General features: G+C 45.0%; 2 protein-coding genes across 4 annotated transcripts in view; one reads left to right on the top strand and one right to left on the bottom strand.

Moving 5' to 3' along the window:
- Positions 1–13,878, bottom strand: part of IKZF3 (IKAROS family zinc finger 3) — a 57,352-nt gene extending 43,474 nt beyond the window's left edge. For 2 of the 3 annotated variants that reach the window (XM_035136255.2, XM_035136257.2), the window contains exons 1-3: positions 13,780–13,878; positions 2,918–2,971; positions 1,742–1,855 (exon numbers count right to left, since the gene is read on the bottom strand). In XM_035136255.2, the coding sequence (XP_034992146.1) occupies positions 1,742–1,855; positions 2,918–2,971; positions 13,780–13,786 (175 nt within the window). In that variant the 5' untranslated portion in view covers positions 13,787–13,878. Of the gene's footprint in view, positions 1–1,741; positions 1,856–2,917; positions 2,972–5,187; positions 5,302–13,779 lie in introns of those variants that run through there. The other variant, XM_035136258.2, reaches the window with a different exon arrangement.
- A 1,647-nt stretch (positions 13,879–15,525) lies between these two features.
- Positions 15,526–26,161, top strand: ZPBP2 (zona pellucida binding protein 2). Its single transcript, XM_035136260.2, has 8 exons — positions 15,526–15,628; positions 17,842–17,922; positions 18,656–18,781; positions 19,548–19,709; positions 21,658–21,876; positions 22,899–22,984; positions 24,160–24,337; positions 26,064–26,161. Exons 1-8 carry the CDS (start codon positions 15,526–15,528, stop codon positions 26,159–26,161), a joined length of 1,053 nt encoding a protein of 350 aa, XP_034992151.2.
- Position 26,162: the final 1 nt, after the last annotated feature.

The raw sequence follows: 26,162 nt of genomic DNA, 5'->3' as shown, positions 1-26,162 counted from the left end.
CAGATACAACAGAGATAAAGGCAACGTTTCCGGACTAACTTCTGTTAGTGCAAAAGAAAAAAAGAAAAAGAAAGGTTTGTCTGGTATTGGGGATTGCTAAAAGGCTGCACTGAGAAGGTGGGGGACAATGGCAGGCCATATATGTTCCCCCCTCTGTCAAGTTAAGGTAAGGATAAAGGACCCCTGGATGGTTAAGTCCAGTCAAAGATGACTATGGGGTTGCGGTGCTCATCTCGCTTTCAGGCCAAGGGAGCCAGTGTTTGTCCACAGACAGCTTTCTAGGTCATGTGGCCAGCATGACTAAACTGCTTCTGGCGCAACGGGACACCGTGACGGAAACCAGAGCGCACGGAAATGCCGTTTACCTTCTCGCCATAGCGGTACCTATTTATCTATTTGCACTGGCGTGCTTTCGAACTGCTAGGTTGGCTGTCAAGATGACCAGACAGAAAGAAGGACAGACCTCCTGCCCTCCATGTGGCTGTAAGAGGCATGCAGAAGCAGGATTTCAGCAGTTGCAGCTTATCATATGCAAGGGTGAGAAAAGCAACATTTGTTGAAATCCCTTTTTTATATAGCTACAGAAACCCTGGGCTAGTTCTCACTCAACTGGTTGCAGTTGAGGCTGTACCACTTCCACAGGAAAAAGGCTAGGCTAGAATTCTGCTCCTCAAAGGGCAACTTTTCTGTCATGTTAGCTCTCTGCTACCACTCACAGCCTAAAGTGGTACAGTCCAGAATTAGGCTTATGTCTCAGAGGTAGCCCAATACATTTTGGTGCACCCCCTCCCACTTGGTTAGTAGCTCAATGGCAGAGTTTCCACTTTGCACGCAGAAGGTCCCAGGTTCAATACTCAGCATCTCTAGGTAGGGATGGGAAATGCTCCTGCCTGAAACATTGAGAGCCAGTGCCAGTCAGACAATACCAAGTAGACAATACCAAGCGAGGTGAACCAACGGTCTGACTTAGTACATAGTGGCTTCCTGTGATGCTCTCTTCCTCTGAAGCCATACTGAAGTTAATGGGAACTCTGCAAGGACACACTGGATTGATCTCCATGAATCCGAATTCTGTCTCATTTTGCCACCCCGTTTCTTCATCTTACCTGGTGACAAAGCTCCCCCTACCTTGTTTTCCTGTCTCTGTGTTGTTGTACCCATAAATGCCTTCTTGATTCTGCCCACTTGCTCCTTCCCCCACTTTTTTTTTTGCTGTGGGGGAGGAATCTGATTAGGAACTTAACCCACCACCCAAACCCTAGAATGAAACTTTTTCTAGACTGCCTTTGTGGGTGGAAGACTCGGCAATACATATCCCATGAACTTCAGCGCAGGGGTGAGCCTCTTGGTTTTGAAGTCTGATCTAGAGGTAAGAGAACTCTGAGCCTGCGCCTGTGCACCCCCAAACACACCATCACCCAAGTGGCAGAGAGGAGAGAGACAGCAGATCCCAGCAGATACAGAAGGGAAAGAGAGAAAGGGGCTGCCACTTTCAAAATGGGAATTTTGTCAGGGAATTGGAGGTTAGTTGGTTCCATTTTTTTAGTTGGCTCAATAAACTCAGGGATAGATGTTCAGCTACCATTCCCACCATCTGTGAACCAATGGCCATGCATGAGAGGGCTGGTGGGAGTTGGAGTCTAAGAAAACATCTGCTTCTTCCTGAATTACCTATATCAATAGTGGCAATTCTAGGTGGCATATGTTGTTTTATTAGCTTTAATTCCAGTTTCCACTTTACCTTCTCTCCCTTCCCCATTCGTCAACTGATATTCCTTTGAGTCTTCACTGTTGTCCATGTTTTCAATTTCATGGGATGTGTTAGAATTGCCATCAGTCAAAACATCTGGAACATCTAGAAGGAGTTTTTAAAATATATTTACATATACATGACTGAATTATAATGACGGTGAATCATTTAGACAGCAATTCAAATGCGCTTTAATACATTTTAGCTCACTGAGTAACAACAAAAGATGCTCTCAATGCTTGCATTTTACAGATTAGGAAAACTGAGACTGAGCAAGAAGAAGGCCACCTTAACAAGACTCTGCAAAGATGAGTTGAAATTTGAACTCTGGTTACAAACCCAACATGCAAGCGTTAGTAATATAGTTCAAATGCACTAGCATCAAATCATTAAAAACCTTCAAATTTTCAGGCATCAATCTTGTGGGCTAAGGCCACATTGCAGACACGTAAGTATCCAACTGAATGTTAGACATCCTGGATCAAGCTTCTCATTGCATGTTGTATTGGCCTGAATATAAGCCTCACTTTCCCCAAAAATTCTGACCATGAAAAGTTAAAGTGCAGCTTATATTCGCGACCTTATGGTATGCAGCCAGGAGCGCGGGGCAAACAGCGCCAGGAGCGCGGCAAAGCAGTGCCCGCCCTGGGCGTAGTCCCCCATCCTCTCCCCCAAGGCCGGGAAGGGAGACAGCGAGGAAGGGAAAAGGCCCCAGCAACGCAGCACACATACCCCAGTATGCAGCCAGGAGCAGCGAGGAATGGAGCGGCTTATATTCAGGTATTTTGTCCCTTCCCTCCTCTCCAATTTTAAAGGTGTGGCTTATATTTGGGTGCGCCTTATATTCGGGCCAATACGGTACTTATTTGGTCATATGTGGGAAGTAGTGGCGCCCACCCTGTGGAACGCCCTTCCATCGGAGGTCAAGGAGATAAACAACTACCTGACATTTAGAAAACACCTAAAGGCAGCCCTGTCTAAGGAAGTTTTTAATCTGTGATATTTTCATGTATTTTGGTATTTGTTGGAAGCCGCCCAGAGTGGCGGGGGAAACCCAACCAGATGGGCGGGGTATAAATAAATCATCATCATCATCATCTTCAGGTTCCCAGGCTGGGAACTCTTTTAAGGATGGAGGAATGGGAGAGGGGCATCACAGCACAGTACCTGTAGGCTCTCTTTGCTCCTGAGAATGGCTGAGGTCCATGCCAGCTGGTGAATCTGAAAAGAAGCCAAGAAAGAATTTAAATCTCTAAAGACTGTAAAACACTAAGTGACAATTCTGCAAGGAGACTGGAAGGGCGGGATCTGGTCCAAAATCATGTCGTCCAAAACATACTCTTCCCCCCCCCCTCTCTCTCTCTCTGTGTGTGTGTGTGTGTTTTCAATAAACTGAACAATCCATTAAATAGCCAAGAGGTGCGTATAAAGAATGGAGATAAGACCCTCTCATTCCTTAGAACATGGGTTATGTAGTCCAAGCATTCTTATGACTTTGCCTCACCCCTTATTAAACCGCAAGGAAACTACAAAATTAGACCATGGCAAATGGCCTTGGTCAGAAAAGAATATTTAAAAAACCCTGTAGTGTTTTATGCTTTACTGTATATCACTTTTATTTTTTAAAAAAATCCTCTCAGGCTTGCCTCCAGCCTATCTTTCTGCCTCTCTCCTTTCAAACTTCCCTTAAAATCATATGTTTCTGTAAATCCTTTGGCTTAAACAACAAATTTCTGAAGAACAGACATGGGCATCTCATAACATTCCTATTAGATTGATGAGTTTTATAACAATCAATAGTATCATAATATTTTCTCTTGAATTTTTGAAGATAATGCTTTAGTTTTCTGTTAATTATGTTGCTTTGAAAGTTATACTTTTATATTTGACTTCCTTCAGTAATGTTTTATTCTGGATTATTTTATGTGATGTTTTAATGCAGGTTGTAAACTTCTTTGAGATTCCCCCCCCCTTAAAAATATAAAGCAGTAATATCCAAATAATATCAATAAATGTTTGTTGGGAGATGAAAGGCATTCAAATACAGACATTGTGCAAGATTTCGGTCCTGTTTATTTATACATACAAACATATGGAGAGAAATCCTAGATTCAGGATGTGGCCTTCCAGAAGGAGTGGTGAAACAGCAGAATTAAAACAACAATTCCATTCATTTGCTACTGCACTGATTGCTGGAAAACCTCGCAATTCCTCTTAATTTCAAAGTGGTTAAAAATTGGTGTAAATGCATTGCTAATTAACTTGTTTTTCAAGAAGCTACTCGCTATCTCTTGAGTGATACTAATGCCTATCTTAAAAAGTTGCTGTGTTACCTTGACGACAAGGAATATCAGAAAGAGAGAGAGCTAGATAAAATTGCTTCCCAAGAGAAACAAAGATTAAGGTTGTGATCCTATACCAGCGGCTGGGAGTAAGGCCCAGTGAGCACAAGTAGAGGATTGCCCTGTTAATTTGTATTGAAGAGGGGGGGTTCTGCACCCCTGAAATCTATGCATGCCTGATATAGGGTCTGGAATGTCAACTTTCCATTACTGGGTTGATTTGTTGCTGTGGCATATATAGTTGTCATGGCCTCTGGCATGAACAATTAAAACTTCACCTTGAAGAAGCTACTATTGAAATCAAGTTAATAGGTTTATTGAAAGACTGTCTTTAAAGATAAATCTCCGGAATAATACTTTTGTAGATGAGGCACAACCTTTTTTCCTCTGTTGTAGATGTGCTAATTCATTTATTCTGTGCCAGGGCAATTTAAAATTAGTCTCAAATCAATTAGATTATTTTTGGAATTGTAAATGTGTTAATTATGGGTGGCATTCAATTAGGTTTTCCCCCCCAGAACAGACCTCATACGGTATATACTAGAAACATGCAGTGCTTTTTTGGGGGGGGGGTTGAATAAGTAAATGAGATGTTGTGTGAGTCATATCTTGATAAAAGTGTCATGGGTGCCAGCACAAAATGACTGCCATGGGCAGCAAAAAATAAATAAATTAAAAACAGATGCCAGCACTCCATGTTGGGGAGAACGTCCACAAAAACAACACCGGACACATGTAAACAGTGAAGCCTGGTGGAAGTGAAATGCAAAAAATACCCCCAAAAACCTATTTATGGCAATTAAAATGAAAGCTCATACCAGGATTAGGTAACATGGTGCCCTCCAGATTTTGTGGACTCCATCATCTCCAGCAATTGGCCCTGCTGGCTGGGGCTGATGGGAATTGTATTCCAAATTATCTGAGGGGCACCAGGTCTGCCAGCCCTGGCTTATACTTATTTGGCATACATTTACAGCGCAACCCTATACCTGTCCAGGTACGTGTATCTAGGATTGCAACAGGTACGTGTGTACAGGATTGCAGTCTTCAGCTGTAATGAAATAGTCAGAGAATCTATGCTTGGCATTTTCTTACCCTCTGATCACACTGTTTGTATTTCTCTCTCGACACCCATTTCAGCTCTCTTGATACCTGCCAACTGCGGGTGAAGACTTCAAACATCTGGAAGAAGGAGACTGCAGTCCCCAATATCTCCTACCATAGTAAACGTGTCAAGTCTCTGAGGTTCCACAAGACTCCTCCTTGTTTGCACTAAATATAAACTTGCTCACGCTGAAGGCCTTTATCCCCTTCACCTGCCTTCCTGTTCTGTCCCACAGAAACCCATTTCCTGTCAGCCCCTTTGTTCACACTCCTGTCTCCTCGGCACCGCCTGCCACATGATTTCTATCCTCTAGAGCAGCTCCCCGCCCCGCCCCAGCTCAAAGTCAAAACCACCTTCTGCAAAAAAAAAAAAAAAACACCTCCTGAATTCCTCCTTTAGCGTCTCCTCGCCACCATCAGTCAAGGCCAGACCACACGGTTCATGAAAGTAACACATTTAACAGGACAGCTTTTTTTTTTAAAAGCCATTGCAAAAAAGGAGGTGAACCCAAAACAGCCAGCATTTGCCTGAGAGGCAGGGCTTGGTATATTAGCTGCCTTCCCCCTGGGGAAAAAGTGGCTGGTGGAGCAATTTCATCAGAACTATGCTGACCATAGAGGAAGGGGAAGGCTTAAATTCCCTCCTCGCACCCCGTACGCTAGGCCAGGCTTCCTCAAACTTGCCCCTCCAGATGTTTTGGGCCTACAACTCCCATGATCCCTAGCTACCGTAGCAGGACCAGTGGTCAGGGATAGTGGGAATTGTAGTCTCAAAACATCTGGAGGGCTGAGTTTGGGGAAGCCTGTCCTAGGCCCTACCGCTGCAACTGTTTTTTGATTTGAATGGCATTCATGCAAGTTGTGGCCGCATTGCCAATATGGCTTCCCAACGCTGCCAGTTAGTTACGAAGGAGGACTACTGTGCATTGCAAAGGATTCTGGGGCATGTTTCAGGATGCACAGAGTGCTAAGCCTGCCCTTTGGGGTGCCACCAACGCTCTGCACCGATCCTGCAGACCTTGAACGTTACCGAGAGAGAGTGCGCAAAGTTGGAATAAACCAAACTTCTTCCTGCTTTCCGACTGTGAGCTGCTACCTTTGGATTTGATTTTTAAAAAATTGGACAACTGGTTAGGGCCTAGGGGGAACGTGTCCAAGTATGGAGTCCAGCAGTCTGAGGTGGGGGGCTTGGGATGGATGTGGGGGGCAGAATATATATACCGCCACCACTGCGAGCAAGGCCTGTCACTTACTGGTTGGTTGGCAAGCCTAGCTGAAAACTGCAGGGAAAGTTTAGCAATGGAGCAGAGCCGTTTGTCTGCCATGACATATCGCAAAACCCCTGATAAGCTGGCTGAGGAATACTGACTGAAAACCACTTTTTGAGGGAGAGTAATCAAGCAGATCTTCTAATGGTCTCTCTGCTTCTCTCTTTCTCCCTCCTCTGATCTCCTTATCTGAGAATCTGATGTCTGTTTAAAAAGAGAGAGAAACTTGGTCCCGGCTGTTACATAACTGCAAAACTTAGCTCACATGAAGCGGCAGGAAAGTGTTAACCGCTTCCCTTGCTTCACCGCCAAGGTTTATGGAACACATAGGGGGCCTCTGCAACATCCGAGCAGAAGAACTTTGATAGCAGAAGGCCTCTCCAAACCACTGCCATGCACCACTCCTTAATTCTTCTTCTTCTTCCTGAAGATGAAAGTATTGTTTCCCGGGATCTGACACCGCAGTTATCTGATGGTGAGGGGACAGAGCAGTTCTGTTACCCAGTCTGTGTGTGTTTTCCTTTTAGTTTTAGTTTTTTGTTTTGCATTCTGACCAGCTGCTAGAAAATCAGATTAAAACTGCCCCTTGACATTCAACAACAGGAGGAGAGAACCTGCAGCCATCCAAATTATGTTGGAATACAGTTCCCATCAGTCCCAGCCAACATGACCAATGGCGGTGTGTGTGTGTGTGTGTGTGTGTGTTGTGGTCCAGCAACGTCTAGATCAGGGGTGGCCAACTCCCAAGAGACTGTGATCTACTCACAGAGTTAAAAACCGACGGTGATCTACCCCCTTTTTGGAGGTTCAGGTCAAAATTCTTGAGCTTTTTTTAGGAAGGAGAAAGGCCCATTTTTTAGGGGTTCAGGTAAAAGTTGTAGGGCTTTTTAGGGAGAAGGAAAGCCCCGTTTCTTTGGGGTGCAGGGCAAAAATGTTGAGCTTATTTTTAGGGGAGTCAAAGTTGTTGAGCTTCTTTAGGGGGAGCCAGTGGCCTACCAGTGATCTACCACAGACGTCCAGTGATCTACCAGTAGATCTCGATCTACCTGTTGGATGTGCCTGGTCTAGATGACACAAGCTTCCCTGCCCACTTTTAGAAACAGCCTGCTGTGACCCAGGGCCAGGCCCACCCATGAGCCAGAGTGAGGCAACTGTCTCAGGCATTGGGGACAGGCTCTTGCCTTGCAGCATCCTGCAGTTAAGCTGCCAAGATATAGATAGACAGGTAGTCCACCAATGCTATTCTCTGGGGCCAGTCATGCAGGTAGGAGTGGAACCACTGCAAAACAGTGCCCCCCAACTCCTAGCCCGCAGGATACCATGGTCAATAGTATAAAAACTGGATAAGGAATCCAACAGCTGCACTCCCCTGCCTCACCTTCAAGGGTGGTAACTAAACCAGAGCTGATTCTGTGCCAAATGCAGACCTGAATCCAGAGTGGAATGGGTCCAGATAATCTGTTTCCTCCAATAGTGCCTGCAGATGAATCGCCACCAACCTTGCAAGAACTTTACCCCAAGAGCGGATGTTAGAGATGGATGGGGGTGGTAGCTGTGGAACACCCAAGAATCCAGTGAAGGCTTTTTCAGTAGCAGGAATACCACCACCTTCTTCAAGGCAGGTGGGCCCCCCCCTTTGGTGCAAAGATGTGCTAACCACCCCCTGGACTCACCCAGTCAGCCCCCACCCCACCCCCACCCTGACTTGCAAAAATAAGTGAGGATGGGCCAAGGGTGAGAGGGCAAGTGGTTGGATGGAGAGCCGGGAAGCACCTTGCCCACATCCTCAGGCCTCAATAGCTAGAACTGAACCCAGAGAATTGGATATGACAGTGTTCTGGGTGTCTCACCAGAGACTATATTAGCAGCAGCATCAAGGTCTGTATAAAAGCGAACCAGTTTTAAAGATAAGTGTTTGACACAACACCCCTGAACTGGCAGGTGCCAAGGAGTGGGGGGGAGGGAGGCTAGATGTCACCCATGAATCACTAGTTGTTCATCTCTGCCTTAAATAATCAATTGTGGTTCTGTCACTTGCACTTCATTGACAGCTTGCAAGGAAATGGAGCTTAATTTGAGTCGGAGCTCCACCACAGATGCCCACCATCTATTACACAATGGTCTGAAGAACTTAATGCTTTTGCTACATTTGCACATACTTTTCATAAACACCAATCTCACTTGGATACCGATTTGGACATTTGGGTAGCATCTTTTGAGCGATATAAGTCAACTAAAATGGACATATTGATAGCTATTGTATTGTTAATATGAGATGATTGGGGGAGGGTCCCCTTCCTCCGCTCCTTTTTGTTTTGTTTTCTTGAATTAATTTTTGCAGTAAAAAAATAAAAACGAAAAAGGAAAAAGGACTCACTAGAGTTTATCCCCCAAAGAGGTACTGAATGCAAGCAATGAGTTTATTTCTCTTAACAGTGTATGACTATACCCAGGCTTCCGTGAGTCTGGCCATATATCTGGGATTGAAGGGGATGAGCTTCTAGGCCAGAGGATGTGGGTTTAAAGAAGACTTGAACAGTGGTCAACCATCTCCAACCTGGAGTCCTCTAGTTGTTTTGGACTACAACTCCTGGCAGCCCAAACCAATGGCTGTGCTGGCTGGAGATGAGTTGTAGTCCAAAATAATCAGGAGGGCACTAAGTTGGAGAAGGCTGCTATAGAAAGAAGCATTGAGATTTTAGAAAAAGGGATTCACCTGCTATCTACATCCAGGTTGGAAATTATATATAGCTTCCAACAATTCATAGATTAAAACTGAGCCTTTCATGTAAAAACAACAACAACCCATTCTCACACCCAAGAGTGATGCTCATGGGAACCCCCTCCCAAACTTGCACACTACTGAAGTCTCATCTGTTCTTGCTATTTATATATTTACTCTGCAGGCAGTGTGGTCTGCGCTGCAGTGCCTTCTCAAGCATGGAATATTAGTAAACTGAACAGAGAATCCTACCAGCTCCTCAACTTTATAATGTTCAATCTCACAATAGATCTGGCTGCCCTTATTACAAATAGCAGCAACTCAAAACACATTAAAACAGTTTATCTGGATAGAGAGTTTTCCAGATTTTGTCAGACTACAAATCCCATCAGCCCCAGGCAGCGCCAGTCAATGGCCAGGTGATGGGAGTCGTAGTCAAGCAACATCTGAAGGGCTACAGGTTCCCGTCCTTGAAGCAAATGTATTTCCATTCATGGGCACTAAAATCGTGATGCATTCCCCATTCCAAGAGTTAAGTTCTGGGGAGGGAGGCTGAAACCTAAAGAATTACAGCTCTAGCAATGCACACATGATATGTTTTTAAAAAGTGTCAGCACTCCCAAAATCACTTCAAATGACAAAATGGGGATGATGCACAGGGACAGACAACAGGGACTGCCCCTGGCAAAGAGAAATAGTTGGAGGTGTATATGAGTTCACTTCAATCTTGCACAAAAATCAAGCAAGATTGTTTCAGGGGTGTGAGATGACGGGACATCGCTAAAACATGCATTTATTCCACTGTCTGCTAATATTTGATACTAAGATTGTGATTTCATACTTTTGTAAACTGACACACTCATAGGCAATGCAAATAAAGAGGTTACATCTTATGCACAACTCAGCATTCATGAAATGAAAATATTGCCAATGCAGGATCCATTGAAAACCAAAATCTGATTCCCGCTACCTGTTGCCGGGTTTTTCGAAACATTTTCATTTTTATTTTTGTGAAGCTCCTGTGCCCTCAACAGCTACGTTGGCAGGCAGAAATTCACAAAATACAACTTTTCCTAGAATTGGAAACGGGGCAATGGTCAAACCCCACCCCACCCCACCCCACCCCGCCGTTAACGTATTGATTGTTACAGAGCTGTTTAAGTCACAACAGACCTCACATAAATTTTGTGTTCAAATGAAATGTCCTTCTGCAGCTGTACAGAGGAGACCAAACTACACAGCATGAAGAGTTCGTACAGAAAATTCACTTTATCCGCTAAGGTAAGGAGGAAAAGAACGAAGAGGAACAATAGGTGAAACAATGGCAAAACCAAGCAATACCCACTCACATGCCCTAGCTTAAAACTCTGTTTGATAACTATATATTATAAAGGCCAAACCATAGATCTGGCAAGAGAACCTGGGTACAGAAACCCAGGTCATCTTAAAAAGCAGTGAGGAGAGGACATAATTTTCAAAGAAGGAATGGCTGTGGAGAATGGTCACTTTCCCAGTCTGTAAAGGCCAACTGTGGGAAACAAATCTTGAGTGCCAGTGGGTTGAAGAACAGTTGGAGGGGGGACAACTCTGAGTGGGAAAGCAGCCGGTGGGGAAAGGATTTGAGCATTCTTCCTCCATGCCTCCATGCCTCCTAGAATCTTCCCAACGTTGCTTTTCAATAGCGCAAAAAAAAGGAAACAGTTGAGGCTTCACTTCTGCACGATACCAGGAGGGTATTTTGCTTCCCTCAATCTTTCAAGCCTTGCTAAAGCTGTGCTCAAAGAACAGGAGCCGGGGAGCAAATTGCCATTTCAGCATTCAGCTTTGGGAGGGGGCCATTAAGAGATGGGGAATGAGATTCACAGAAGGATTTAAAATCCTGCAAAGATTTGGGGGTGGGGGGCTGGGGAGAGGGGGGTTCTGGGGAGAAGCAGTCCATTTTAAAACAGTATGTTCCAGTTAACAAAGTTAGAACTGCTGTTGCCTGTTTTAAGCCTCCCCACTTTTTTTGCAGGGTGGGTGGGCACGACAACAAAGGAATTTGACCCTATGGCATTCATAGCCAACAGGATTATGTAGTTGCTTATGGTAATAGTCGCTTGGCGTTTAGAACCGGTGAGGTGCTCCTGAGGAAGATTGCCAAGTGGTCTGGAACACAGTAGAACCCAAGGATTCCTTTCTCTGCCTTCCCTAAATGGAAACCAGGGGAAGTTGGGCAAAGTTTAAAAAGTTGGGAGCAACCTTTTGAGGAGCAGACCTCGTGTTGAGACTTTCAGAGGGAGAGGGAGAGAGAAATTGCATGCTAGACTAATCATCCACAGAGCTAAATTAGGGCTGCCATATTTTGAAGAGCCAAAAAAAAAAAAACAACCCTCTCATTTTAAATACCCCCTACTATTATGTAGGCTATAGAAACTGTGATATATTGCTGAGGGAGGACAGGAGAAGAGAATAGGAAAGCAAGTCTTTGACCACCACTTATGTCTATGTCTCATCCAGAAAGTATGGCAAATTTTAAAAATCCACTCGGACAGAAATTTTACCCCTAAAAAAGAGGACGTGTCCTGGAAGAAGAGGGCACACGGCAACCCTATAAATATCAGTGGTGGAATGCAACTTAAAGAAATCTTCTTGCTTCTGACATTTAAAAAGAAAGAATGAAAGAAGAATAGTCGGTGCTATTTTTCTGTTTGCCGCTAGATTTCAGAGAGGAGAAATCTGGGTGTACAGAGAAGACATCACAGCCTTGGAGTTGCCTATCCTCCTTCCAAATGGAATCCCCCCACAAAAAACACATCCGGTTTTATGGTGTAATACCCCCTTGGCCAGAGAGGACCACATCACTGGATAAAGCACCTGGCAGGACATTTTAGCACTAAGCAAATATCTGCAGCTCAATCCCCATTTGTATTGACTCAGAGGAACACCCTCTGACTTCAAAGGGGCTTTCTTCTAAGTAAACATAGCTAGCATTGACGCCCCCAAAAGAAGTGACCATTTCTTGAAGATCATACTTGGCAGCTACAAATTCACTTGCCATTTTAAAAAATAAATAAATGAATGAATGAATAATGAAATCTGCTTAGAAAGTGGTGGTTATCAAATAAAAATATACAAAAGCCATCCTTTTACAGGTTACAATCAATATCCCAACCTCTTATTTGCCAGATGAAGAGTTCTTTGGAATTCAAGACGCAGAACGTTAACCGAGGTCGGTCTGATGACAGATCGGTCATACTGATTTTATATCTCTTGCCAAAGTGCTCTGAATGCCAAGCAAATTTAACAATAAAACCCATTTAAATTGTTAACTGCCAGGTTAACATCTGAGACAAAACAACACGCAACACTTGCAACGTCACATCGAAAGCAAAGAGACACTCCTTACAATCCACAAATGAGTGACCCTAGCAATTGTTACTTAACAAACAGTCTGATCCTATTGACGTTCACTTGCATGTAAATCTTCCTTACTCAGAAGCAAGTGTGCACAAGATTGCGACCTCACTTTACTTTGTAAACCAATTTGGCTGAAATTTTGAAGTTCTGACCTATGAAATATGTATTTTACTGGTGTGAGTATACCTCTTGGTATGGATGTATTCTGAGCATGTAGGGCATGCATACGTGAACTAAAGAGAAACATAACAATGTTCTCTTCAGACAAATGGGAACAGGAGTAAATATTTCCTAAAATATAGCCAGCGATCAACCTGCACTGCAACCACCCTACCAGAAGACTTCAACTTCGTATTGTATCCTTAAGGTACTTTGTTATTCCAGAAATCCACATCTTAGTAGCCAATAAAAAAAAACTGGGGTCTAGGAAAGAAAGTAGCACTTCCTAAATCTTGCCATTCTATAGCGTGTATTTTAAGGCGGTTCAGCACTTCAAAAAAAAATATTTCTCACTGCAAAATTCTAATGGAAGTAGAAAGGGAAATGAAGTAGAAAAGTCCGAGAAAACAATAGATTTCACCGTGATTTTCACATAACAAGAGGCACTTCTCTTATCGCAGAATTCCTTTGTGTTTGTGTGTGTGTGCTTTATTGTTGGAAGAGAGGGATTCAGTAAAGAATTGTACAAAAGCTGTGAAACAGGAGAGACTGCATTGCTTGGTCTGCTGTTCTAAATTCTCATCGTGGCAAAGCTGTATTTGGGGGGGGGGGATATAGCAATAGTTCCTAAGGGCAGAATCCTTTCCCTGCCCTAGAGCTCATTTGGCCTGTTTCGTTGTCCCACCTTGTACAGAAGCAGCACACCAAGAACCCACAGAGGTCAGTGGCATCCCTTTTGAAATTCTGTCTTGTGGTTCCCAGGAGCTTCTGTGGATGTGTGTGGAAGGAGAAGGAGAAGGAGAAGGAGAAGGAGAAGGAGAAGGAGAAGGAGAAGGAGAAGGAGAAGGAGAAGGAGAAGGAGAAGAAGAAGAAGAAGAAGAAGAAGAAGAAGAAGAAGAAGAAGAAGAAGAAGAAAGGAGATCAACTATGAAACTGTGCACTACTTGCGCATGAAAATAAAAGGAAAGGAAAGGAAAGGAAAGGAAACCAGGGCTTTGCTAAAACAGAACTCGTCAGAATTGTATCATCTCTCACCTTCCATTTGGTTCTGCAGCAACTGCTCCAGATGCTTCTCTTCTGGGTCCTGGGATTCCTCTGGACTTTCAGAAAGAAAATAAGATTCCCAACCTGGCAGGCTTCTGCTTCAAAAAGGAGCTGTCTTGCATCGCAGCAATGACATCCAGGGCTTTGACAAGGAAGGACAGGAAATACTTGCATGTTGTGTAGGAACAGAGCGCCCCCAGGTGGTGGGGGGAGGTGGCAGATCCGGTGCAAAAACATAGTAACGAGGCACAATTCTTTAGTTGCTGTTACACATTCATTGAGAGGTGGGGAGCAGGAATCCAGCCATCCTCCTCCAAGCTTCTGTTAAGGAAGCATCGTTTCTCCAGTACTCAGACCACAGTGAATTGATCTGGGAGGTCTTCTCCCCTAACTCTGTGCGTCTGTCAGCTGCTTCTCCCTGTTTGATTCAGGTTACTTAAAACCATTGTAAACATTAGCAGTGCACTTCTGTGCACATTTATTCAGAAGTAAGCCACACTCTGTTCAATGGGACTTACTTACTCCCAGGTCAGTTTGTATAGGACTGTGGCCTAAAGGTTACAAGTGCAATTTAACCTAACCTTCCTCACAGGGGTTGTTGCGAGGATGAAATGGGGAGGAGGATGAACATGGTTATGTACACCACCTTGAGATCCTTAGAAGATAAAGTATATCCTTAGAAGATAAAGTATATTTCTATGGTATATAAATGAAATAAATAAATAAAATGATTAAATAAAACTAGTGAGGCCACTACTGACCGGGGCCTGACTGTTGATGAGCAACTTCAAGGCCCCTCTTGCTCTCCTTTCATAGGGTTCTTTACCTTTTAGGGACAGATTTTTCCAAATAGAGGACTGTTCTCATCTTTTCAAAGATAATAATAATAATTATTATTATTATTATTATTTATACCCTGCCCGTCTGACCAGGTTTCCCCAGCCACTCTAGGAGGCTCCCAAGAGAATATTAAAAACACGATAAAACATTGAACATTAAAAAAATTCCCTAAACAGGGCTGCCTTCAGAGGTCTTCTAAAAGTCAGGTAGTTGTTTATTTCCTTGACATCTGATGGGAGGGCGTTCCACAGGACGGGCGCCACTACCGAGAAGGCCCTCTGCCTGGTTCCCTGTAGCTTCACTTCTCATAGTGATGGAACCACCAGAAGGCCCTCGGAGCTGGACCTCAGTGTCCGGGCTGAATGATGCGGGTGGAGAAGCTCCTTCAGGTATACTGGGCCAAGGCTGTTTAGGGCTTTAAAGGTCAGCACCAACACTTTGAATTGTGCTCAGAAACGTACTGAATACTCTCCTCTTTGAAGTAGGGCACAAGAGCACCCTATTCCTTAGGCCACCCTGAGTGGGCCAGTGGGACCTCAGTCACTCTCTGGAAAGTGAGCAGGCGACTTGAGAACCCACCCAATGCCTCCCCTACAACAGCATCTTGCAGGAGAAGATGGGTGGTGGGAGGCCAGGCTCTCTTCCAGAGATGCACATTTGCCATGACGGACTCTCATAACCCTCCAGAGAATCCCGAGGTTCTCCGGAACAACCGAGGCAGAACAGTAGCCATGGTTACTAGAAAGACAAGTTGACAAGTCTGTTGGCGTGACAGTTGGAACGCCGACTGGACGCCGGAGGGGTATCTCCCTTTGTTTCCCCCTTCTCCTCCTCCCCTTATGGACAGAAGGCTGAGAGGGCCGGAGTAGCAGAAAAGGATGGACTCTCCATTGCACCATGCAAGGCGGCAGTGGTTGGTCGCCCCTTCCCCTTTACATCGCCCCCCACCTTCTCCTCACGATGGGGGTCATGCTGAACGCTCTCATGGCCTTGACCCAAGGTAACTGACATTCATTTTACAATGGATCGGCCAATGGCACACAGGCCTGACTACCAGGATTCCCCAGGGGAATTCCCTCTTCCTACGCCATTCTGAGAGGTGTAGGAGGCCTGTCCTGTGTTTGCAGCTGGCCACATTCACAGGGCTGGTTCAAGAGGCCCTGCTGCTTGCAGCAGATGCAAAGCCACTGCCCCCTCCCCAAGGACTTCCATCTGCTTCCTGCCCCTATTCCTATAGATTGTGTGGCCCTCCCAGAGTAAGGAAAGGTGGGTAATGTGGCCCCAAAGAGTGCCAGTTCCAGACCCTTCAAGTGTCCTTATTTTCCAGGGACAGTTCCCAGATTTACAGAAGCCATCGCGGTTTCTGATTTGATCCTGGAATGTCCCACTTTTCCTTAGGACGTCCCTATTTCCATCCGAGAAATGTTGGAACCTTTGGAGTTATATGACTCCCGAGACAAGGAGATAAGTAACTATACAACCTTTAGAAGACATCTGAAGGCAGCCCTGTATAGGATCGTTTTAAAATGTGTATATTATATTATATATTTTGAAAGCTGTCTAACGTGGTCTAACCCAGTCAAGATGGGCAAGTGTGGAGGACTCCCTGGTCCTGAATGGGGTAACTGTGCCCCCGAAGGACCAGGTGCACAGCCTGGGAGTCATTTTGGACTCACAGCTGTCCATGGAGGCACAGGTTAATTCTGTGTCCAGGGCAGCTGTTTATCAGCTCCATCTGATAGGCAGGCTGAGACCCTACCTGCCCGCGGACTGTCTCGCCAGAGTGGTGCATGCTCTAGTTATCTCTCGCTTGGACTACTGCAATGCGCTCTACGTGGGGCTACCTTTGAAGGTGACCCGGAAACTACATTTAATCCAGAATGCGGCAGCTACTGGCCCCGACTTGGTGGAACACTCTCGCACAGGAGACCAGAGCCCTGTGGGATTTGACATCTTTCCGCAGGCCTTTGGGCTGGACTCAGTCTGACCCCTATGTTTTTCCTCCCTTGTGGTTTTGATTTGGGCTACTTTAAAATGAGGCTGCATTTTAAAATTTTAAATTTAAACTGTATTTTAACCCGTATTTTAATTACTTGTTTTTCTTTCTTTTACGTCTTATTGTAATTTTATTGGTGTCAGGCGCCCTGAGCCCGGTTTTGACTGGGGAGGGCAGGGTATAAATAATATTATTATTATTATTATTATTATTATTATTATTATTATTATTATATGCAGAGCTTGCCAGAGGCCACAGCGTAAGTCCAGTAGGCCCACAGCGGGGGTGGGTAGCCCGCTTGGCCCTCCGAGGCCCTGGGCAAACGCCCCTGGCTGCCCCACACTCTACACGGGCCTGTGCAAGGCAAGGCCTGTCAAAGATGTGGAAATGGGGGGGGGAGTTCTGGAGGCCATACAGAGAGGCTTGAGTTTCCACATTTGGCCCCTGGGCCTGAGGTCTCCCACCCATTTCCTGTGAAAGGCATTTCAAAATGAGGGTGCCACAGCTGACTTGAGTCCTCTTATAGGTCACTACCTGCCTCACTGCAGACACAGTGACAGGAAGGACTTGCTGAAATGTCTCTGATGTGGATTTTGATAGACAGGTTCATGTGGGAAGAGATTGAGGAACTTGAATTGGGTCAGGAAACATTCTACATGTGTTCCATCTGCCCAGCCCCCATTCAATAACTTCATGCGGTTGCTTTTTCGTATTAACTGACGCTCTGAATTATTTTCAATCCCGGGCACAATGCATTATTAAGAGTGATTTAAGCAGAATGTTAGTAGAACGTGAATCACCGTGGCCAAGATATCTCTTTCCAGGAAGGGCCACTTTATTGCTGAAAGGTGCTCTGCCACCATTTGGGGCTTTCAGAGACAGAGCTGAATCCGGAGAGTGAACCTATTCTTCAGAGTGCAATCCCACCCAAAACAGGTTAAGCATTGTTTCTTCTGTCAGAGAAACCACCGACCAGCACCTTCATTTTATCGGGATTGAGCCTCACTTCATATTTAGACCCTCCGAATAGCTCAGGGCAGCTTGCATTGCATTGTGATGCTTGTTATCTTCACAACAACTCTGTGAGGAAGGGTAGGCTGAGCATTGACTGGTCCAAGGTCATGGAGCAAGCTTCATGTGTGTTGAGATTTGACCCCAGGTCTCTGTGGTTCAATCCCATGTGCCCTAATCATTAAATAATTTTATTTTTCCCGCAGTCGAAAATGAAGTGGGCAAAGAACAGTATTCTGTTACGTCAGTTAAAAAGAATTACATTTATGGCAAAACCCACCATAAAGGTAACATTTAATTTTTTCATTTTTAAAATTAAGACGGTGGAATACAGTGTGTGGGTTGTTGTTGTTTTTAAAAAAACACCAATGAAAGGAGCAGAGATAATTCTTAGAAGTTCAACAGGAGCATCCTATCCTGTTTCTGTCACTTTATTGAAAGAGGTCTAAACCACTGAGCCTCTTGGGCTTGTCGATTGGAAAATCAGCGGTTTGAATCCCCGCAACGGGGTGAGCAGTTCGAAAGCACGCCAGTGCAAGTAGATAAATAGGTACCTCTGTGGCGGTAAGGTAAACAGCGTTTCTGTGCACTTTGGCTTCCATCACAGTGTTTTGTTGTGCCAGAAGTGGTTTAATCATGACCTGGAAAGCTGTCTGTAGACAAACGCTGGCTCCCTCAACCTGAAAGCGAGATGGGCGCCACAACCCCATAGCCACCTTTGACTGGACTTAACTGTCCAGGGCAGTGCCACATTTATGTATAGGCTAAGTAGGCTGAAGCCTAGGGTCTCTAAATCTAGGGGGCCTCGCCAGGGGCACTTGGAAAACCTTGCGGTCATCAGCAGCCACCAAACTCCCTGGGGCCAGCTCCAGAGGGTGGTAAGGTAGGCCAGCTGTCTGGGATCTGAAGCCAACAGGCATTCCACTTGAAGTCAAAGCCAGCTGAATAAAACCTCCCACCCAAAGCACCAACACATGGGCTCATGATATGACCATTTTTCAACACCATCTTCTTCTGCAGTGAACGTCTATGTCAAAGTGCACAGAGACAGCCCCTTTCTAGTGTGCATGGACTTGTCACTTTCACAAAGTGAAGTCGTAGACCCCAACTACCTATGGATTGGGCCAGATGGACTGAACCTGAGACGTGAGTTACCTTTTTGGCAGAATCGGAAACCATAGAATTGTACAGTTGGAAGGGACCACAAGGGTCACTTAGTCCAACCCCCTGCAACGGAAAGGCTCAATAGGCTGTCTAGCTCAACTCCCTCTTGAAGACAGGGCTACAAACTCACCCCCTCCACATGGAGAGATCTATTCACTCATACACCATAATGTGCCACAACCAGAGAGCCAGAGTAGCACAGAAATTAGGGGCATGTCTGCTGGGACCCAAATAACTGTGTAACTAATTCCGTTTGCCCAAGAGGGTATTGGGCTTGTGTTTCCTGACTTTCAGTTGCCCTGGCACATGGCAAATCACTTTTGAAACTGACAGCTGGGAAATTATATGGCTTCCTATCTCCTCTTAACCTTTTTTGCTGAGTTAAACAGGCCCATTTATTTTGTTATCTGCACTAATAGTGACTTGTAATGGTGGCAGCTGCCCCAGCACAGAAAACAAAATTGGGTTGCCATTCGCATGTATTGCAGGATCCCTCCCACCAGATCTTTTGCATCCCTGCAGCTGCCTTAGAGCACAGATTCTCTAGGCCAGGCATCCCCAAACTTCGGCCCTCCAGATGTTTTGGACTACAATTCCCATCTTCCCCGACCACTGGTCCTGTTAGCTAGGGATCATGGGAGTTGTAGGCCAAAACATCTGGAGGGCCGCAGTTTTGGGGGTGCCTGCTCTAGGCTCATGCATGTTGCATGTCTGTTGAACTGGCTTTACCTTTCTTTCTTTCTTTTAGGGAAAAGTTATGTGAATCTCACAGCTACTGGAAAGTTGATGGTGCGCGGTTTTACAGAGCACATGTCTGGATCTTACACTTGCACACTTTCTTACAGAGTTTTAAAGCCGGACATGAAAGGAGAACGAGAGATATTCAAGACATATAGGTTTATGGTGTACGGTAAGAGAAGCAAGCCCTGTCTTGCCTGTGCCCTCCTAACTCTTGCTCTAGGCCTTGCCTAATTCCCTAAACTCACAAACAGGACTGAATCAGGCTACTCTGAGCCTCCAAAAAGCCCCAACGTCGTACAAGAGGAGTTTGGATACTCAGAAATGCACAGTCCTTTAATGGGGAAACTAGGGTTGCCAGCTTTTCAGTTGGGTCCTACTCCTGTGCCTTTAACAGCAGCTAAATCTGCAGACACCGGTAGGTACTTTATCTCCATTATCTGGAAGGTGTTACCTGTGCATCTTTTGGCAGATCAACCTGCTATAAAACGCACAAGAGCTGGCCAAGCCAAACCTCCCCCCCTCTCTCACACACACAGGTTTTCTGCTGCTTTCCTTTCTCTGCAAATAAGCCAGGAATCTGCACTAACTGCTTATATGTATGTGCCCCAAAGCAGCCATTTACCACCAATATGCAGAAACTGAGCTGGTTCACATGTCAAACTAATCCACAGTTCTAATTATTGTTGTTATTTATTAAATTTGTATACTGCCCTATACCTGCAGGTCTGGGGGCGGTTCACAGTTTTGTTTTGTTTTTTAAAGCAATTTATTAAATTTTCAAACAAACACATTAGACAATAACAAAACATTCAACAACAAACACAACAACACACAATAAACACAAAATTTTCTCCTTTTAACAAGTATTCCATTATCTCAAATTCACTGTGCTCTGCCGAGCTTTGACTTCCCTCCCTCCCCTCATTCGGTTTTCTTATCCACTCCTGTCTCGCAGTTCCTTTACTCCCTCTACTTAAAGTCATTTCGTAGGATTTATTTCAGTCCTGCAAGTGTCTTTAAACTTCTACAGTTCCTCTCCATATAGTCCACAAATTTACTCCGGTCTTTTTGGAACCTTGCCTCTCCCTGGTTTCGGATCCTGCTAGTCAGCCTTGCTAATTCCGCATAGTCCATCATTTTCGTCTGCCACTCTTCAATTGTCGGTAACTCCAGAGTTTTCCATTTTGGGGCTAACAAAGTCCTAGCCGCGGTTTTCGCATACATAAATAATACTTGGTCTCCTTTTGCAATCTCCTGACCTATCATAGCTGCCAAGTTATCCCTTTTTTTAAGGGATTTTCCCTTATGCTGAATAGGCTTCCTCGCGAGAAAAGGGAAAACTTGGCAGCTATGTGACCTATATGTCCCAATAAAAAAGCCTTCGGGTTTTTTGGGGAAAGTATATTTAAAGATCTTTTTCAGCTCATTTTATATCACAGTTTTAATGCAATGCGCATGAGCTGGAACAAGCCTTGAGCCTTCATGCTCCCATCCAGCTTCCCAAATGGTCTAGTCCTGGAGCCATGGTTCTCAGTAACTGTAGTTAACTTAAACAAGCCAGCCACCCAAGCCATGGTTTGAAGTTGGCTTGTTAATGCTAACCGTAGTACGTCGGTCCAAAAAAGGCCATGGTTAACTTAAACCTGAAGCTTTGAACTCCTCCTGGCTGTACAAGAGAAGAGGAAAGGGTTAGCGCATGAATGCTCATTCTAGCTCATGCACATTATACTAAACTACAGTTGTGCTAACATGACTGTTGTTCATGGACTTTGTCCCAGGTTGCCCTGCTTCTTCCCTGACATTTAGTGGCCAAAGAAAGAAACTTTAAGTGAGAAAGAGAAACAGCAGCAGCACTACTACTGGTGTGGCGTACCTGGTGTCAGATTGTAGCCAGTTCATAGATCACAATCCAAATACATTGACCGAGGCCTGAAAACAATAGATTACCTTACACCATAAGCCTGAGAGAAAAGAGCCTGGGTCTTTTATTCTATGTACAAATCATAGTTGCGGTAGGTGCTTTATAAATTGATAAATATGGTTAGCAACAACAGCAAATGATAGTGCATACCATTTAGAGTCACACACATTTCTCCTCTCACCCCCATCTTTTAAAGCATATCGGGAACCAGATTACACGTATCGAATGTCTGTTCACTTTACGACCAAAGAGTGCCATCTAACAACAAATCAACAATTCTTTCAAGAGCTAAATAAGATCTTGAACAATCTGATTTCCCACCTGACATGTCGTATCATTGAGACGTCCTACAGATGCTTTTCTGTCAAGCGACCAAAACATGGGCTAGAAGATGAGCTGTTCATTGTTTTTAAAGGTAACAGAAGAAGGGTGGTTCTGTTTTGTCACCATGGCCTTTGGCCAACAGGAAACAATGGTGGGATGATCCACAGAGAGCTGGATACTGAGAGAGGATCTCTAAAGATCCGTCCAAGGGATATTCTATCTCCAATCTTAGCACCAAACACCACAGCATTGAAACCCTCTGCCTGTTCTTTAAGAATAAAAGGGGGAAATGCTGCCTTTTACTCTTGAACAGCAGGCAAAGGATTTATTTCCAATCTCAGTGTAAAGGTGTTTGGTGCTAAGATCAGAGATAAAAGATCCCTCTGGCTGGCCTTTAGAGAGGTTCCCTAAAGGGCATTTTATCTCTTATCAGAAGAGAAAGTGCCCTGTCTTTCTAACAGTACACAAGCTTCCTGAAAGGTCTCTTGCATACCTCCATTGAACTTCCTTGCAATATGCAGCCACCAGAGAGGGTTGGGTCTTGGTTCACATGGGCTCATATGGAGGCAAAATGAAGGCCCAAATGACATCATGAGAGCTGCCTACAGCACAGAACATGCCCCATAATTTTCTGCAAGGCACTGGGGTTTAATGGCAAAGAAATCAATGGCAAAAGTCTTCTCACAAGATAGAAAGTTTGAAAGCCTTCTGTCGCTGTCCATGGTACTTGGTTATAGTATAATTGAAGCCACATTCCTTCTTCCTCTGTTGCTTGCTTCAGCCATCACTTTAAGAGCTTAGGGTTTGGGGTTTATTTATTTCTTCCCTTCCTGGCCCAAAGATGGAGCTATAAGACAGGTTATGCGTCTCCCGGATTGGCCGTCCTTTTCTAATAACACTTCTGAACAAGGCAGAGCTAGTATAGCTTTAAAGAAGGCACCCTTTGCGGCTGCAGTCCTGAACAACTTTTCCTAGAAGCAAATTCCAGGTTTAATTTTGAGTAAATAAGGCTTGGGATTGTGTGCAAAAATCCTGTCCTTGGTGATTCTTTAGGCAAAATTCACAGAGAAATGAATTTTCATCAGCAAGCAATTGTATTTCTTTGCCTTTTAGTGAGTCCATTTGCCCCTGGCTGGGAACTTATCTGTCACAAGATGGCCTCTGACTGTCAAGATGAGACCAACAACCGTGTTCAAAAGGTCAGAGTTCTTTTCAAAAATATATATTCTGAACTGGAATATTTAGTAGTTATACATCCCAAAATGCTAACTAGATAAGTGAGTTGGGAGAGAGGGAATAGAGGCTCAGAGCAGCTTACAAAACGTAAAATACCATTCCCTACTCCTTAACATATAGCCTCCTGTGTACACTAACAAGTCATAACCAGTCTCTCTTGCAGTGTCTTGGGTTCGGATTGCTCTTTGTGTTAGGTTTTTTGGGGTGGAGATAGGTAAGTGCCCCCTCTTCCCAACTGGCAATGCTTGGATCAATAACTGTTCTGCACATCTGCTGCAGTTGTCCTTTTTTGTGGGGGGGCTAACACTGTTTTGAATGCACACCCCCTTGTGGTTAGTCCATTAGGGTAAATGGGGTACTACCCCTTTAACCTCAACCTGCCCTCTGCCAGCGCCTACCTGCCTGTCTCTTTACTTGCAGCCGGTTGAGGGGATGGCCCTGGCTGTTAGTTTCACCATTGCCCTTGCAGAACTCAGCAAGGAGCAGGATGGGGGACCAAACTAGAATTACTCAGCTCTGCCCATCATTGGCACTGGTTCCACCTCCTCCTGGTCTCCCTGCCCTGCCCTACCAGTACCAAGGGGCACCTTCTACCATTAGCACCTGCACGGTATTACCAAGAAGCATGGCTGCCATGACAGCCTACTGAACAGTGCCAACAGGAAAAGAGGAGGGGATAAACATTGGCTGGAGAAATGAAAGGGAACAGCCATAACCCTAAAGTCAGAGGCCCAGGTTCCTGCACCTTCGGTTTTTATACTGAAGTGGGAGGGTGATTTCAGAGGATGCCGTTCCTCATGGCATGCACTGCAGGGACGTGAAAACCTTCACATAGCCCATTGATATCATTTAAAAGGGCAGAGAGCAAGCAACTTCAAACAGCATAGACGTTTGAACAATAAAGGGGTCTTCAACAGGCATTACACAGGCATGTTACTGCACAACTTAAGGGGGTCTAAAAACTTGCTCCTTTATATAATGAAGTGGGGAGAGAATGGTTGGTATAGAAGGCACTGGCAAGGGCAAGGAAATGTGAAGGAACAAGCCCCTCTTGTTAGGAGCAGGGAAATATATAACGTTGATGCATCCAGTCCACATGCACGTTGTTGTCTTTTTCTGACTTAATTGTATGTTTTAGGCCCAATCGCTCGTGGAAGAGTTCTTCCGTAGGCAGCAGTCCATCATGAAACACGAGTTTCTGAATTCCCCTGCAATCCATTACGTAGACCATAGTTTACAAGTCACTCGGCTGGACAGCTGCCGGCCAGGGTTTGGGAAAAACAACATCGCCCACAGCGACTGTGCAAATTGCTGCGGTATTTGTTTTATTATCTATCTATCTATTCCCACCACCCTTGCCATCCTCCTCCAAAGTGTTTGGGGTGGCACACATGGCTTTGGGGAAGTTGCTCCCCATTTATTATCACAACTCTGCAAAGGTAGATGAGACTGAGAGAGGTTGGCCACAGATCACCCAGCAACGAATGCTCACGTGATTTCTCCTATTGAATCAAGCGATATAAGGGCTCTTCGAGCATAGCTTTTTGAGGTTGAGAGAACACCTCCTCCTCAACCTCAAAAGCACAGAGGTGCAATTGCTCCTTTTAGAAACAGGGATGGGTGAATCTGCCTATTTTAGGTCAGTGCCACTTTGGCAAAACAACAACAACCCCCAATTCGTTTCTGCAGCACATTGCCCAACCAAAAACCTCTCAAAATACCGTTGAAATATTTCTCCTGAACGTCTTTTTCTTCCGTCCGCACACGTGTCAATACAGTGTAGCGACATTTGGAGAAGGGTGAAAGCAAAAGGGCCAGCTTCCGAAGGAGAGGGGGGGCAACATCATGTGGCACATGACATCATGGGTTCGATGTCCTGATGTTGTGCTTGTGACATCAGGACGGAGGAGCCGAGGTGGAGCCAAACACAGCGGCAGCATGGCTTCAATGGCTGTAGCTCCTCCTCTTCCTGCCACTGTGACCTGCTAGGGCAGGCATAGGCAAACTTGGCCCTCCAGATGTTTGGGGACTACAACTCCCATCATCCCTAGCTAACAGAACCAGTAGCCAAGGATGATGGGAATTGTAGTCTCAAAACATCTGGAGGGCCGAGTTTGCCTATGCCTGGGCTAGGGCTGCTTCCTTGCTCCTTCCCCTCTGTGGCAGCAGCAGAAGGAGAAGGAAGCAGCTGCTAAAGCCATGTTGCACTTGGCTCCACACCTGACATCCTCCTCTACTGCTTTTGAACATAGTAGGAACCTGGCCGCCCCCCTAAAAAAATTGGGGTGTGTGTCCAAGAGGGCTTGGCCCCTAGGAGTTGGCATCCCTGGGTGAAAGCAGCCCTAGCTGTTATGTGTGCCTACCATTGGACTGAGTCCTTAATTGTACAGTGGTACCTTGGTTGCCGAATGGCTTGGCGCCCGAACAAATCGGCTCCCGAACGCCGCAAACCCAGAAGTAAAGTGTTCTGGTTTGCAAACTTTTTTGGAAGCCAAACTTCCGACCCGGCTTCCGCAGCTTCTGGTTGAGTGCAGGAAGCTCCTGCAGCCAATCGGAAGCCGTGCCTTGGTTTTCAAACAGTTTCTGGGCGTCGAACTGACTCCCAGAACGGATTAAGTTTGACAACCAAGGTACCCCTGCTATTTGTAATTCCCATCCTGTGAAAATTGCTTTGCTTCCCATTGTCACTATTACAATGAGGATTTGATGTTAAAGATAACAAACAAGCACTGAAAGTTTGGCAGCAAAATAGTAACAATAAAAACAAACAAACCTGATGAATTTGTGGAATAAATACAGTGTTGCAAGATGTGGGAATGGCCATTTGACAAATAAATTAGAATTGTAAATAAATGTTTCCCTTAATTGCAAAGGTTAAACAAATGCTTGCAATGCTTTTACACTTGGTCCTTTGTATATGTTTTGTATGTGTGTGCATGGAGAGGTAGATATATAATCTTGATTGCTGCAAGAATGTCATGGCTGATAACCTGCTAGACGGCTTCATTTCCCCAATATGACGTTTACCCATTTGGTTCGCAGTGGCCTGTGACCCCGGGAGCTATAGCCCAAACAATGGAGTAGTCTGCGAGCCGTGTACAAATATACGGATTAAAAACTATGGAGCAACATCCTGCTAAA

The sequence above is a fragment of the Zootoca vivipara genome, chromosome 13, assembly GCF_963506605.1.
Source record: "Zootoca vivipara chromosome 13, rZooViv1.1, whole genome shotgun sequence".
Lineage (NCBI taxonomy): Eukaryota > Metazoa > Chordata > Lepidosauria > Squamata > Lacertidae > Zootoca > Zootoca vivipara.
Note: the sequence above shows the minus strand (reverse complement) of the source record. Positions and strands in the feature narration are given on the sequence as shown.